Source organism: Phyllostomus hastatus, unplaced genomic scaffold (genome assembly GCF_019186645.2).
Source record: "Phyllostomus hastatus isolate PE091 unplaced genomic scaffold, TTU_PhHast_1.1 phas_scaffold_129, whole genome shotgun sequence".
Lineage (NCBI taxonomy): Eukaryota > Metazoa > Chordata > Mammalia > Chiroptera > Phyllostomidae > Phyllostomus > Phyllostomus hastatus.
The window spans coordinates 18,005,259-18,019,424 of record NW_025334009.1 but is presented as its reverse complement, the minus strand read 5'-3'; the positions used below and the strand labels follow the sequence as shown (position 1 = coordinate 18,019,424).

The 14,166-nt window shown below is 36.5% G+C and overlaps 1 protein-coding gene across 1 annotated transcript in view; it reads left to right on the top strand.

Moving 5' to 3' along the window:
• Window positions 1-12,952, top strand: part of CMC1 (C-X9-C motif containing 1) — a 68,628-nt gene extending 55,676 nt beyond the window's left edge. The window contains exons 3-4 of the mRNA XM_045856688.1: window positions 10,927-11,017; window positions 12,691-12,952. Of these exons, the coding sequence (XP_045712644.1) occupies window positions 10,927-11,017; window positions 12,691-12,811 (212 nt within the window). The 3' untranslated portion in view covers window positions 12,812-12,952. The remainder of the gene's footprint in view (window positions 1-10,926; window positions 11,018-12,690) is intronic.
• The last annotated feature ends 1,214 nt before the right edge of the window (window positions 12,953-14,166 follow it).

Here is a 14,166-nt window from a genome sequence, read left to right as displayed (position 1 = left end):
TACAAAATTTAGCCTTTTATTATTTACTGCTTAGAGAAGCCACTTTCTAATGTGTAAAATCCTTACTTTAAATATCTGATTATATTTGATAAGAATTCCGGAAAATGGCTGTGGAACCAGAGAGGGAGGTATCTGATGTTATTTTTTTCAGGTGGTTGCTAAATAGTAGTAAGCTGTGGCTTACCTTTTCCTGTGGTTGTGATGGGAGGTGTGGGATCTTCCCCATTCACTCCTCGGGTCCCTGTTGTGACCTCATGTGAGATAACAGCCCTGGGTTAAGTCCATCCTGTGGGCAAAGACATTTCTGCTAGGTGTGGAGGTTTTCTTGTGTCCTCTTGTGGAAAGGAATAAGTGGGATTTGAAAGTATTTACAAGTATTTTTCCAGAATTAAAAAGGCTGGACCCTAGGCCAGTCCGTGCCACAGTGTGTAGGATCTTGGAAATGTGACATAACCTCCTTAAGGGTCAGGTTCCTCATCTGGTGAATGAGGACAACGTTAGTGCTTATCTAATGGTGTTTTTGTAGAACTCACGTGAGCAAATGAAGTACTCAGTGTAGTTCCTGGTATCTAATGAATACTCACTATATTTTAGTTGCCATTACCATTTGGTTCTTACTACTATTGTAATACCTTTAAATACCTTGCAAAAATTATGAAGTTACATGGCAAAAGGGAGAAAAAAAAGACCATTTCTAATGGAGAAATGAATTAAAAACTATTTTAGACCCTGCTCAACATAAATGTGCCATTGCCTTTTGGTTATCCATAAAGAGAAATCATCCCCGTTCCAAGTGCTACCTGCTAAGTGCTCCTCGTCAGGACCACATTTTATTCCCATTAAACTTATATTTTAATAAACAGAGATAGTGAATCTGAGTACCCCCCTGAAGCTCTTTAATTTATGTTAAAGCCCCAAATGTTATGTATTGTTTTGTGGATAAATTCTGACTACAACCCTGACTCTACTAAACTCAGGAAATTAGGATGAAAAAGAACGAACAGTATCAAAAATTTAGGTCGTGTCAAAGACATTAGATCACAGCGTAAGCCACCATAATTGTAAATATAAGGGTGAATTAAATCAATGTAAGCCTCGTAGAAAGGACTATAAATTTGACACTCATTTATTGAATTATTTGTTGAATAACATCTAAGCATGTCAAGTTTATCAGATGACATTAATGATACTTGGTTTCTATTTTCTTAAATATTTTGATTAAGTATTTTTATAGGTTTGAAAGGGGTCAGTGGATAGAAGAATATACTCTAAGGCAGGGGTGTCAAACTCATTTTCACCAGGGGCCACATCAGCCTTGAGGTTGCCTTCAAAGGACCGAATGTAACTTTAGGACTGTATAAATGTGACTGCTCCGTAACAGTCAGGTGAGAGCTCAGCGCTGCCGCCAGGTAGAAGCAAGTGCTGGACTGGATAAAACAAGGTGGAGGGCTGGATTCGGCCCACAGGCCTTGTGTTTGCCACCTGTGCTCTAAGGAAAGATAAGGAAGATTAAACAGCCTTACGATCATAAATTTCAAATCATGAATCAATAGCCAACTCATTATTAACCTATGTGCATCTCATCTGAGTATAAAGAACCAAAAGTATATAGAGCTGCATTGTCCATTATGGTAGCCACTAGACATAATTTAGTTTAGTTAAAATTTATTAAAATGAAAAACTCACATCCTTGGTTGCTTTAGCCACATTTCAAGTGCTTGGTAATCACATGTGGCTAGTGGTTACCCTACTGGAAAGTGCAGAGAACATTTCCATCATTTCAGAAAATTTCATTGGACAGTAGAAACATAATGTGAACCACAGGTATAATTTTTAATTTATAGCAGCTACCTTTTAAAAGTGTGAAAATTAATTAAAAAAGGTAAAGTTAACTTCAACATTCTATTTTATTTAATTACTATATCCAAGATACTGTCTTTTCAACTTACAATCAATATAAAAATTAGTGAGTTATTTTACATTTCATTTTTCATCCTAAACTTTCAAAATCAATATATATTTTACACATACCACAGTTCATATGAACACATTTCAAATGCTCAGTAACCACACATAGTGGCTGCTGTATTGCACAGTACAGGTTTTCAAGGGCTAACAAACTCAAATTGATCAAATGGAGATAGCAATTGGTATTACAGAATTCCTATCTGTGTCTGCCACTATATTATAAGCACATGAAGTTAGGAACCATATTTTGTTTTTAATGAACACCTGATTAAAGAAATAACAGTCCTAGAGAGTTGAAAATAAAGCTATATGTAATACATCAGTGATAAGGAACAAGGATTTTTATTTGTTCTAACCCCTCCTCCTGGACATTATATGTATGAATCAGATATTTCTGGACAGCAGTATGACTTAAAATCTTAACAGAAAAACTGATAGGTGATTTTCATTTCTTATTTATTTGTTTGTTTGTTTATTTGTTTGTTTTAAGAGAGGGAAGGGAGGGAGGAGAGAAAAAGAGAGAGAAAGAGAGAGAGAGAAAAATCAATGTGCGGTTGCTGGGGATTATGGCCTGCAACCCAGGCATGTGCCCTGACTGGGAATTGAACCTGCGACACTTTGGTTCGCAGCCCGAGCTCAATCCACTGAGCTATGCCAGCCAGGGCGATTTTCAGTTCTTATTTTAGTAGATGGCTCAGCAACATTGGACGGCAGTAACCACTTCTTTAACCCAAACTACCTCAGAAAAGATAGCCATCCGATGGATGCCTTTTTAAAGTTTTTTGTATATTTTCACATTATATTAAATTTACAGAAGAGCAGAGTTTTTAGTAAGAATGAAACATACCAAACCCAAATGTTTATTTTTTTTTTGTTTTGAAAGTTTTATTCTTGAAAGAGTCAGTGCCCTTTGAATACAACTAACTCTTCATTATAAACCCAAAACATATCTCTCTTGTAAATACTGGCTCTACATGTCAGATGCATCTCTAGCACGGTCTGGTTCACCATCCTGGCTTTTCTTGCGCTTGCATCCTTAAGATGCAATGTTTTTTAAAACATTCATGGGTACTAATTTTGTTGAAGAGGATAGCCATCTTTTTTTTTTTTGCTCCATAATTTTAAAACATTTTTATTTTTAGATTTATGTGTACCATAAATATACATTTCTTCTATTCATCTTTGTTTATACACCTGTTTTTGGTGTTTGGACCAAGTACATTTCAGCACACAAACTTCATATGAAAGATGGAAGAACACTGCCACATATTCTTTAGCACAATGGGATAGTACAGGATTTTGTTACATAATACCGCCTGAAAAGGCCCTCCTGTTGAATGAGTGATGAGATGAGAATATCATATTTTTGTCCCTCAAAATATATGATCAGTTTCTGATTTTGAGAAAGTTCATCTAGGATGTTGTCATCTCAAGATTCATGGTCTACGATTTGCTCACAGTCAATTTCACCATCATCATTAGAGTTTAGAATACTGCTATTGGTCTCTTTGCATTCATCTTCTGATTTCATCTAGTAATTGTGAAACATCTTTTTGTCAATTTTCTTTTTTCACTCTCAGCAGTGTATGAGTTTACTATTGCTGCTGCGACAAATTGTAAATGTTTAGAAGCTTAAAACAATACATTTATTATATTACCGTTCTGTAATTCAGAAGTGTGACTTGGGTCTTACTGGGTTAAAGCCAAGATGTTGACCGAACTGTATTCCTTTCTGTAGACTCTGTGGGAAGGTCTGTTTCTTTGCCCTTTTTAGCTTCTAGAGGCCTGCCTTGATCAGTTGAGACAAAATACCATAAACCGGATGGCTGATAAACAATGGAACTACAGTTCAGGAGGCTGGAAGTTCCAGAGTAGGGGGCCAGCACTGGTGGGTTCTGCTGAGAGACCTCTTGCAGATTGCACACTGCTGACTTCCGTTCTTACTACCTGCTGGAGAACAGATAGGAAGCAGGCTGTTTTACAGGGACACTGATCCCCTTTGTGAGTGCTCCACCTTCTTGACTTTAACCCCAATTACCTCCCAAAGGCCCTGCCTCTTAATACCATCACAGAGTGGGGAAGTGGGAGGCAGCAGGGTCTTTGAGGAACACAGACATTCAATCTGTAATAAGTCCCCCCAGCGTTTTGGAGTGTGTTCCCCTTTTTTCATCTTTAAAGCCAACAAGATAATATCTCTCTGATCTTGCTTTTAACATCACATGTCTTCTTCTTTTTTCTTTCATCCCCTTCTTCCACTTCTAAGATCCCTTGTGATTATTTTGAGCTCACCCAGATAATCCAGGATAATTTCCATATTTTAGGGTTAAACTAATTAGCAACCTTAATTCCCCTTTGCCCTGTAACCTAACAAATTTACAAGTTCCAGGGATTAGGATTTGAACATCTTTGTGGGCTATTATTCTAAGTAACATAGTTAGAAAGTAAAACAAACAAACAAAACCCTTAATACTCATCTGTGTTCAAGGAAAGCAAAAAACAGAAACAAAAAGAGTGCTTTTATATAGTCACAAACAATGAGGTAATACATGGACAACACATAAGAAAACTGATGTAATAATGGTTTAGTTCACTGTTACATCATTTTTCTAGGTGATTCTCTCATTTTGTTTTCTTATTTTAGTCATTTTTACTATAGTTGGGAATAATTGATGAGTCATGAAACAGTTCCTATGATGTTATGGTGAGGTGTTTCAGGGTGTAGGAAAACTAAGATCATTAAGAGTCTATATTATGTCTTAGCTTTACACAAAGATCCATTGAGCTTACATGGTAAGTGCAAGACAGAATGAGTTTTATTACAAACATGTCTATTTTCTTTGTGTCTTTTTGGAAGTCCCATAAGAAAGATAAGTAGAAGTAATGAATATCATCCTTAAAATATAGTTAAAAATATAAAAGAAACTAAAACAATAAAATTGGCTCCAGTGGACCCTGATCATATAGTGAGGGCCATTCACTTGGTTTCCTTGACTTCTGTGATGCCGCAGGGTCTTTTTCAGTCTCCTACCTCTCTGCTAGATGCTCAGATACTGGTATTCTCTCTCCAGTGGTTGCCCAGGGCCTCTTTGTTTTCATTATTTTTATAAGTTACTACTGTCAAAACCGTATTCTCAGACTTGCTTCAGACCCACATGACTGACTAACTTCTGAATGACTCTACGTGCCTGTGTCGCAGGCCCCGTAGTCATCCTTGCCCCAGCTCCCTTCAGTGGCTCCCACGAAAACAGTTAGACAACATGATATGCTGTCCCTTTTCTGGTGTTTTTTTAAGCCATCAGACTCCACCAGAATGCACCCAACAAGAAATTTAGGGGTAATCCTTGACTCCTTTCTCTGTTTCCTTCACAACGAATTGTACGCCAAGTCCTGTAAGTTTCTGTTGCAGCCATCTATTCTCTCCACTTCCACTTCCTCAGCCTTTCCAGCCCCGTGCCATGTCTTGCTTGCATTATTTATTGTACTAGATTCCTGACCAGTTTTCCTATTATTTCAACTCCTGGGTCCCTCTGCCTGCTGTTCTAGTTCTCTGCAGAAAATGTGGTTGTGCCTTTCCACTGTTTAAAACCCTTCTGAGGATTTCCACTGCCCTTAGGAGAAAGCCTAATCATTTTAACACTGCCTACCAGTCATAATTGGTGTACGCCTTTCTTCCTCCTCCTCTGCCTCCACTCACCAAACACACTCATGCATGCATGCACACGTATGCACACACAACCAAAAAACCTGAAACGTTCCAGCCTTTCCAAATTATTCTCTGTAATATGTCTTGCCTATTCACCACCAAACCTGCATGCACTCTTCTTCCCTTTGTCCAGAACATCCTTCCTTCTCTTCTTTAGCTAGCTTGATTAGTATAGATCATAACTTAAAACTGCTTCTGGGAATTCCCTCTTGAATAGGTTTGGAAATGCAATCCCTTGCATCCAAGTACCCTCCCCGCCTTTCCCCTATCAGAGCAGATGTCAAACTCAGTGGATAGTACTTTTTAATTGTCTGTCTTCCTCAGGGACTGTTGTTAGCTTCCACAGGGCAGGGACTCTCTCTGTCTTTCTCAGCAAAAAAGCCCCAGAACCTAGCACAATGCTAGGCACATAGTGTAATTTGAAAATGTTTGTTGAATAAATGATATGAGTTTATGGATAAGTACTGAAAGGATATATGAAAAAATTAAAATTTAGCTTATTGATTCAGTTCATACCTCTGAAGCCAGAATTAACTCATTGGACAGATCTGGTGCATAGGAAATACAAGTGTTAGCTATTGTTACTGTTGTTGCTATTGTAAAAGCAGGAGTATCGTATTCTTTATCATGCTATATGATTTAAGAAAGAAAAATGAAATGTTTCCAATTGGATCTCTTCTTAAGCATTAAGGTGACAGCATGATTTGGCAGTTTCCCATCTGCCATATTTTAATTTTACCTTTGGAAACAAACATTTTTAAAGGTGTGAATGTAGTGAAGAAGCCACTGTTTCAGTTCGTGTGTCTTGTAAAAGACACTGTCGTTTCTGCATGTTATGTTTTTCTATTTGGAGTAATTTTATCGATCCCTTGAAAATTGTCTACGGAACTATGTTGTTGTTAGAATGTTTGCTGGCAAATACTCACTGGTATACTTTTTTCAACTAAACGTAACTTGTCCTAATTAGCTTCTCATCCAATCTGGAATTATTTATAATACTTGGCTTTGTGTGGAATCGAATTGGATTGAATTCTTTCCAAAAGTCAAACTACTGTGATCACTGACTCAAAGCTTGCAAAGAGGTCTACAGTTTCATTACTATATTTTATAAATAAATGTACATAGAGTCAGAACTGTTTATAGAATCTTTCACGTGAACTTCATGAAATGCTGTTCATGCCATCAGGCATAGAGGATAATGTGCCTTGTGGCCTTGTGGCCTTGTGGCCCTGGTTTGCTTCCACTGTGCAGTCATTAGAAGGAAGACAGTCTGCTGTTTCCATTGTCTCTGCCTTGGCCCGGGCCGTCATCACTGCATTTGAAACTGGTGAGCTCAGAACTAAGAAGGGTGACCTCCCGTTGTCTTCAGGCACTTTTTACTTCGCAGCTTCCAGAAGGGACGATGATTACTGAGAGCAGCACGGCACTTAGGCATTGTCTATGGGGACCCGACGTCAGGCTGTTCACTACAGAAGTTGTCACTCAAAGACAGCTCACCCTGAGAAAAAATGAGTTTTAGACTTAACTTTATACTACAAATTTAAAACTGCAGGAAAATCTTACTGAGAGTTGGCTCCTACCTAGGCCCTCCCCAAATTGTATCATTTTCAGTTCTGTGTTTTAAAAATCTTATGATTCTAAACTGGTCAAAAGATCTTTTATATATTGCTTAAAGTATGTCTCTCTTTTTATTCTTATCCAGTTCTATAGAAGCAAAGTGTTTTATGCTTATAATTTCCAGTTGTAAAGTTAATGATATATTATGAACTAAGGGTGATTTTAAAGTCTTCCCTACTACATGTCGTTAATAAGCAAGACCTCGAAAATGCTTTTCCTTTAGATTAAATTGAAGTTCTAGATTTAAAGGTGAAACCATCAAGATGATGGTGTAATCACAGAAATATTACATATAAGCTTATAGGTTAAAATTATAAATTATATGGCACCCAAATATATATTTTCTTTTTATAATACACCTTGAAAAAATAGATACTTTATGATTTACTGATTAAGGAAATAAAGTACTAGAAAGTCAGAAATGAGTGCTATGTCTAAAGGGGTGCTGTAAAAATGTATAAGCTTGGGATTTTTTTAAAAAAAGTATAAATTAGTGGAGATAGAAATGGAGTGATTCTAGTCAAAGACAGGAAACACTGGGAATTATTTCTTTTGATTTGGTATGTTTTTAAAGTGCCATCCCTCACTGGATGCTTTAGTTGTAAGTGGATGACTTACTGCGTTTGTGAAGTAATGTTTCTTAAACCTGAGTAAATGAAAGGTGTAAAAGATCAAGTGCTCAGTATTTCTTTTTCCATGTACAGCTGCTGCATAAATACTTACCTTTGGCTTAATTAAGAACTTTATTCTTGGGGATTATTGAAATATTAACATAGAATGAAAGTTCCATAAATTAAGTGAGTTAAAAATAATTCTAAATCATTTATTTCTCTTACTGCTTTTATACAGAAGTTCCCTCAAAGGATTTTTTAATGTATCAACTGGAAATTTTATAGGCTACTTGTACTTAATTACACTGTGATTATTTTACCCATTATGTTAAAGTTAGGAGAAGGCTTTATCTCCTTCTGTTTTTCACAGATGTACTTGCCACAAATTTTATTATACCTAAAGAATATTTTTCCAATAGGGTATTATACAGTATGAAGTGTTTTTTTTCCCCCAGAGAAATGAGGGTTTATGAAAGAAGTATACTCTCATGTTCTCAATATTTTTAAGAAAAACATCTTGAATTCTTCTTTAACTACTTTTGTTTAAAGTTTGGAATAACTTTTAATAATCTTTCTACTCTCAATATTTATTGATATTCATTTGTATTACCTTAAGATAGACTTAAGTGAATGAAATTTTATTTTTATAGTGTTTAATGGTAATTAAAATTAAATTACATAGAGGCATCACAAAGCTTTTTAACATTTAATATTATATTGAAAGGAGCAATTTAAATTGGGCTTGTTTCAGAATACCATTTTAGAAATCAGTTGGCAGTATTAGCAACATCATTATTATATGAATGTATGCTAATGTGGTATGAAAGAAAGATCCTCATTAAAATCTTGTTGCTAAACAAGTGACAAAAACCCTACAAACAGCTTGAGGCTTTAGGCCAGTCACAGTTATTCCTGCCTGAAGAGATTTGGACAAGTGTGAAAATATGTAGACTGTGTCTTTATTGGGATCAGAGCACATAAATGCTATCTCACATGAATTCCCAACTAAGGGCATTTCTGTTTTTAGGAAAAGAAATCTTAAAATGATGCAATGCCCAAATATATATTGTGAATTTCTCTCTGTAAAAATACTGGGTTTGTTAAATTTGGAAAGTGGACTTTTGATAATAGCTATTATGTTTGTGTTTTCCAGAAAATTACTGGGGTTTGATGAGCTAGGTTATTTCATTAGGCAAATTCTTTCTTCCAGACATTGAGTGAACTGGTCTGGAGTAGGTATGTGAGGCTACGGGAGGATGTAGTGGTGCCAGGGAGCAACCTATGGCTCATCACCCCTATCGTCACAGCAGTTCCCTTCTGGAAGCCCGTAGCCAGATTCGATCCCTTCTGGGTTAGCTTGATGCGCATTTTCCCTTTGGGTGTTGCTTATGTGTTAATTTTTATTTGGGATGATAATTCTTCTAGAAAGGCAGATTTCAATGTGCTATAAATAGGAAAATTAACATGTAGGAATGCTAATGACATTCCAGAATAAAAGTTTTTGGTAGCCATGATCTCTGTGGATAATGAGCTGACTCTGTCTGCTGTGCCTTTCTGAGTTGGAGGGAGTCTAGTCAAGGACACGAAAGATACTCCCTTGGTCTGATTTGGCCTGTGTGTCCAGCTCATCTGCACAGACGAGGAATGAGAACATTTGTAGTTGGAATGAAGATGATCCTGAATAGTTTCAGGAATCAGAGTAATTGGTGGGACTTCTGGGACTAGTGAACAAGAAGCTAAGGGAAGCTAATCCTGTGTATATTTGAAGTGGAGTATTACATGTCACCCGTAATTTAATGTGACCAGACACATTATTTGCATTAAAGTTATTTCTTGCATCTGCTGCCTTTGTTTTTATTCTACCACTTATCCTTCAAAGTTTGCAGGTAGATGTGGATATTTATAAGGCTGTTGTCCCAGTTAAAGCCCCTGTAATGGGGTTTTATGCATTTAATAAATCTCAATCTTTTCCAGTTTTCTTGTGGTTTAAAAATATTTTTGTTGCATATTGTGTGTCTTCATGGAGACTCCTGAAATTACCTGCTTGCTTTAAAATAATCATAAATTATATTTGTTAGTAACTGGAAGGGTAATATGTATAGCTCAAAGATCTTGGTAACTTTATATTAAAGGAGTTATAAAAAATATTCAGAAAATGTCACTTTTTGCCTACCACTTTTTTGTGGGGATGATGTCATAATTTAAGATCTGACGTGGAAATTGATGGTTACTTACAGGAGATACATGAGATTGGAAGTGGCAAAGCAGGGAACTAGAGCAGGCAGAGGTCAGGAGGAAGGACTGGAATAATTCAGGAGAGTTGGTATACATGATAGGGAGCAAAGCCCACACTGTCCTTTAGAAAGGATAAGGGACAACTAAGTCTGACCCCGAGCACATGTAAGAAAGATGAGCGGGTGGCCCAGCTGTGGGTAGATGACGGCACCAGGCTTTTCTGAGCTGGTGATCCTGAGAAGGCAGGATACCAGAGGGGCTAGTATAGTTTAAAAGGCCAAATACCAGAATGGAAATTTGACAGAAAGCCATTTGAAATTTTCTGGGGCATCTAAGAGTAGACCCGAGAATTGAGTAGGAGCCCTGTTTTCAGGAGTTAAGGCAGCATGGTGAGGTTGTCTTAAAGAATGGGGATACCTTGAAGCCACCAGGAGAAGACATGCAGACACTGGACATGTAGAGACTGCACGTCTTGGAAACAGCTCCTCTTTTATTCTCCTTAATGATTTCTTGTAGAATATACATTTTCTTTATTAGAAGTCCCATCTGTCTTCATGAAGCCTCCTCACTCTTTCTCAGTGGTCCTCTGTCTGTCTTTTCAAATCTCGTTATTTATTTCCACAAAGTAAATGAAACTCATCTTATTCTTTTTACTCACGTACATGTCTTTGGTGCAGCATGTGCAATGTGCCAAGCACAGTCTAGGTAATAGATGTTAAATTAGTTTTTAGAGCTGTCAGAAATTGTGTTGATGTAATTACAAGAAACTTTTCCCCAAATTTTTTATTTCAGATTTTACCAAATGTTGCAAGGAGTCTGGAGTCCTTATGGTAGTGAAATGCCGGAAAGAAAATTCTGCATTAAAAGAATGTCTAACCTCTTAGTAAGTAGTTAGTTACCTAAGTGTCTGTACATCTGTGTATATGTGTGTGTAGTATACATTAATAGTAAGAATGTTATTTAATTCATTCAATGTAATATATTCTGTACTCCGCCCCCCCAGATATTTTTGGCTGAGTCTAAAATTGGTTAAAGATTATTCTAAAAAAGCAACATTTATGATCTCTTTAAATTATGTGGGTGAGCCTTATATCTGATCAAATATATGAAATCAGTTAACAAAGACATGATTTCCATGTGATTTAACCAATTTCTTTTCATGAACAGGTTGATCTATAGAATGTATTATAGATGGGCTTAAGGTAAACCTAATGATAAGGTACTGACTCTCAGACTATCTCTAAGACCTTTGCCAGCCTTGCAATTTTATTTTTTGATTAACTCCTAGGAAGGTTGCAGTAAGTCAAAAGAAGGACACAAAGGTAAATTTAGATTTTTGAAGTTAAATTAAAATTTTAAATCTTAAATACCATGTTCACTGATAGTTGTAGTTCCTTGAATCTTAAAGTGAAAATATGCCAAGTTCTTTGAATGCAGGTCCTTTCTGCTGAATTCCACACTTTTTTTTACTCACATTATTTACAGACAGTATAGCAGAATACTTTAAGTCCAGAACTGAACTTGGCTCCTTTTACTTCTGCATTTTATGTCTTTGTGAATTATGCAGTTGCCTAGTATCTTCCGTGTCTCCTAACTCTTGATTATTTCCTGTTGATTTCATTTCCTAAATCTTCCCCAGATCCATTGCCTCCTTTTCATCACAGCTGCTGCTCCTTTGGCCTAGGCCCTCCTCGTTGCTTATCTGGGCTATTTTATTTATTGGATATCCCCTTTTCACCTGTCTGCCACATGCTTGCTGTCAGATTCACCTAAGACACAAAGCTGACCTTACAGTTGTTCTCCTAATAGTGCCCATCATCTTCAAGATAGATTTTTTAACTTTTTACTGTGGCATAAATGCACCATCATGGTTTGGTTCTTGCCCTTTCCAGCTTCATCTCAGGGCCTTTTTCCTGTGTGAAATATACTTGTAGAATATACTTCCCTATTAGAAATCCCATCTACAGTTTGCCATACTGGTTCCAATTTACTTGTCATTCTTTAAGCATTACAGTTTTTCCTCATCTTTTGCTGTTGTACGTGTGCCTTCTATAGGGATTTCTGGTGGTCTTTCAAAACGTAACTCCAGCATTTCCCCTTGACATCTCCCCTTCTCCCACTCTTCCCCATGTTCCCATGGTGCACTGGTCCATATCTCCGTCATAGCGCTTTGTGTACTTACGAGTAATTCCTTCCTTACCTGTCTGCTCTGTACCACCATGGGCTGCCTGAGGATAGGCACTGTGCTTCTCATTGCTGTGTCTCATTTGGGTAGTGCTATTCAAAAGAGAACCACTAGGTCTTTTTATTTGTTTCCTTTAACTAGTTTGGTAGTCTAATGTGTACAGTGAGTTTATGATCATTACTAAAAGCCGCCTTTTTTAAAAAATATTTTAAAATTTCAGTTGCAATTGACAGTCAATATTATTTTAGTTTCACTTTTTGAAATGTACTTCTAAGGGTTGTACCTAATGAACATAATGTTACTAAGGTAAGTTTATATTAAATACTTAATAAAATGGTTCACTTGAAAAGATGTTCATTTTTTTCTTGTAGTTATAATGATCCTGCCTTTTATGAAGAATGCAAAATGGAATACCTAAAGGAAAGGGAAGAATTCAGAAAAACTGGGATTCCTGCCAAGAAAAGGATACAGAAGCTTCCAACAAGCATGTAGGCACATATTCAAATGATACTCAGTAACTCTATTCCTGGAAATCACATTTACCTAAAATGATGGACTCAAGGAAGTATTTACTTTATCCTGAATTATGGAAATATTAATCTTATCTGAAATAAAGACTTTTTTAATTTTAAAGTTAAGTTTATTAAATGGGGTAGTAGCAAATAGTGGAATGGGATATGGTTTGCCTGGTCATTATGGAGTTTTCAAAAATCTTTTGCACAACTATAGTTCTATAATGGTGATACTGATTTTTAGGGTTCAGCATAGACTTACCGTACTCTGTCAGAAGAAAAGGCTAATTGTGGGGATTGGCGTAACCAACTAAAGGAAAGCAGAAATGGACCACATTCAAAAGGGGTTTAAATAACCAGGCAGTATAGTGGAGTGGTCCTCAACCAGAGTCCTTCCTAGTTCTCTGCTTACTAGCTGTACACCTGTGGAAATAAGCCTCATACAGTTTTTGCGAGGACTGAGTATTTTAGGCAAATGCTCTTTAATGGTTATTATTAGTAGTAGTACTAAAGAATTATTTGGAAACACAGATGGTAGATTATTTAAAATGAATTAATTTTAAATATCTTTAATGAAAAACTTTCTAAATGTACTGCTACTTTCCTTGACCTGTTAATTTGGCTACTGAAAATACTTTTTTTAAAAAAAGTTTTCTTTATAAACATAAATGACCATTTTGTAACATACTAATGGTGTCAGGAGCTAATGTGAAAATTTTCTGTCCCAATGCAATAATTTGGTTCCAGTTGAACTTTTATATTAAAAGTTGCTTCCCCCCCACCCCATGAACGATTAACTTTTTACCACAGCCGTTGCAACCAGTTTCCAGGTAAGTAAACTTTATGTCTACAGTTCTCACTAAAATCACAAATAGAAATTACCACATACAAGGACAAGATTTCACTTTGTCCCCAATCCTATGAAATATATCTGACTTTGTAGAAGGATTTAAAGCAAGCAAAGAGGATCCTAAGAACCAATGGCATGTTCAAGTTCCACACTTTTCTCTTGAGTAAGCCATTCAAAGAACTATTTTACTCTTATTTAAAACCCCTCAAAACCACATTTACCCAGGCCACACAGATCAAAAGGAGGCAGACTGCTAGAGCAGACAAAAGCAAAGCCAATAGTGATCTAGAGGTCACATAGCAATAGGGGTAAACAAGCCTATATTCCTGTTGACCTTTTGGTATTGGTGCATTTCCTATAGCACAGGACCTTCATTTTTGTTAATTAAAAGGCAAAATACGTTTAAAGCTAGTGAAATGCATAATCTGTGGCTTTTATAATTTTGATTAGAATCACAGGGGCCAACTTCAATTTTATGTGGATAA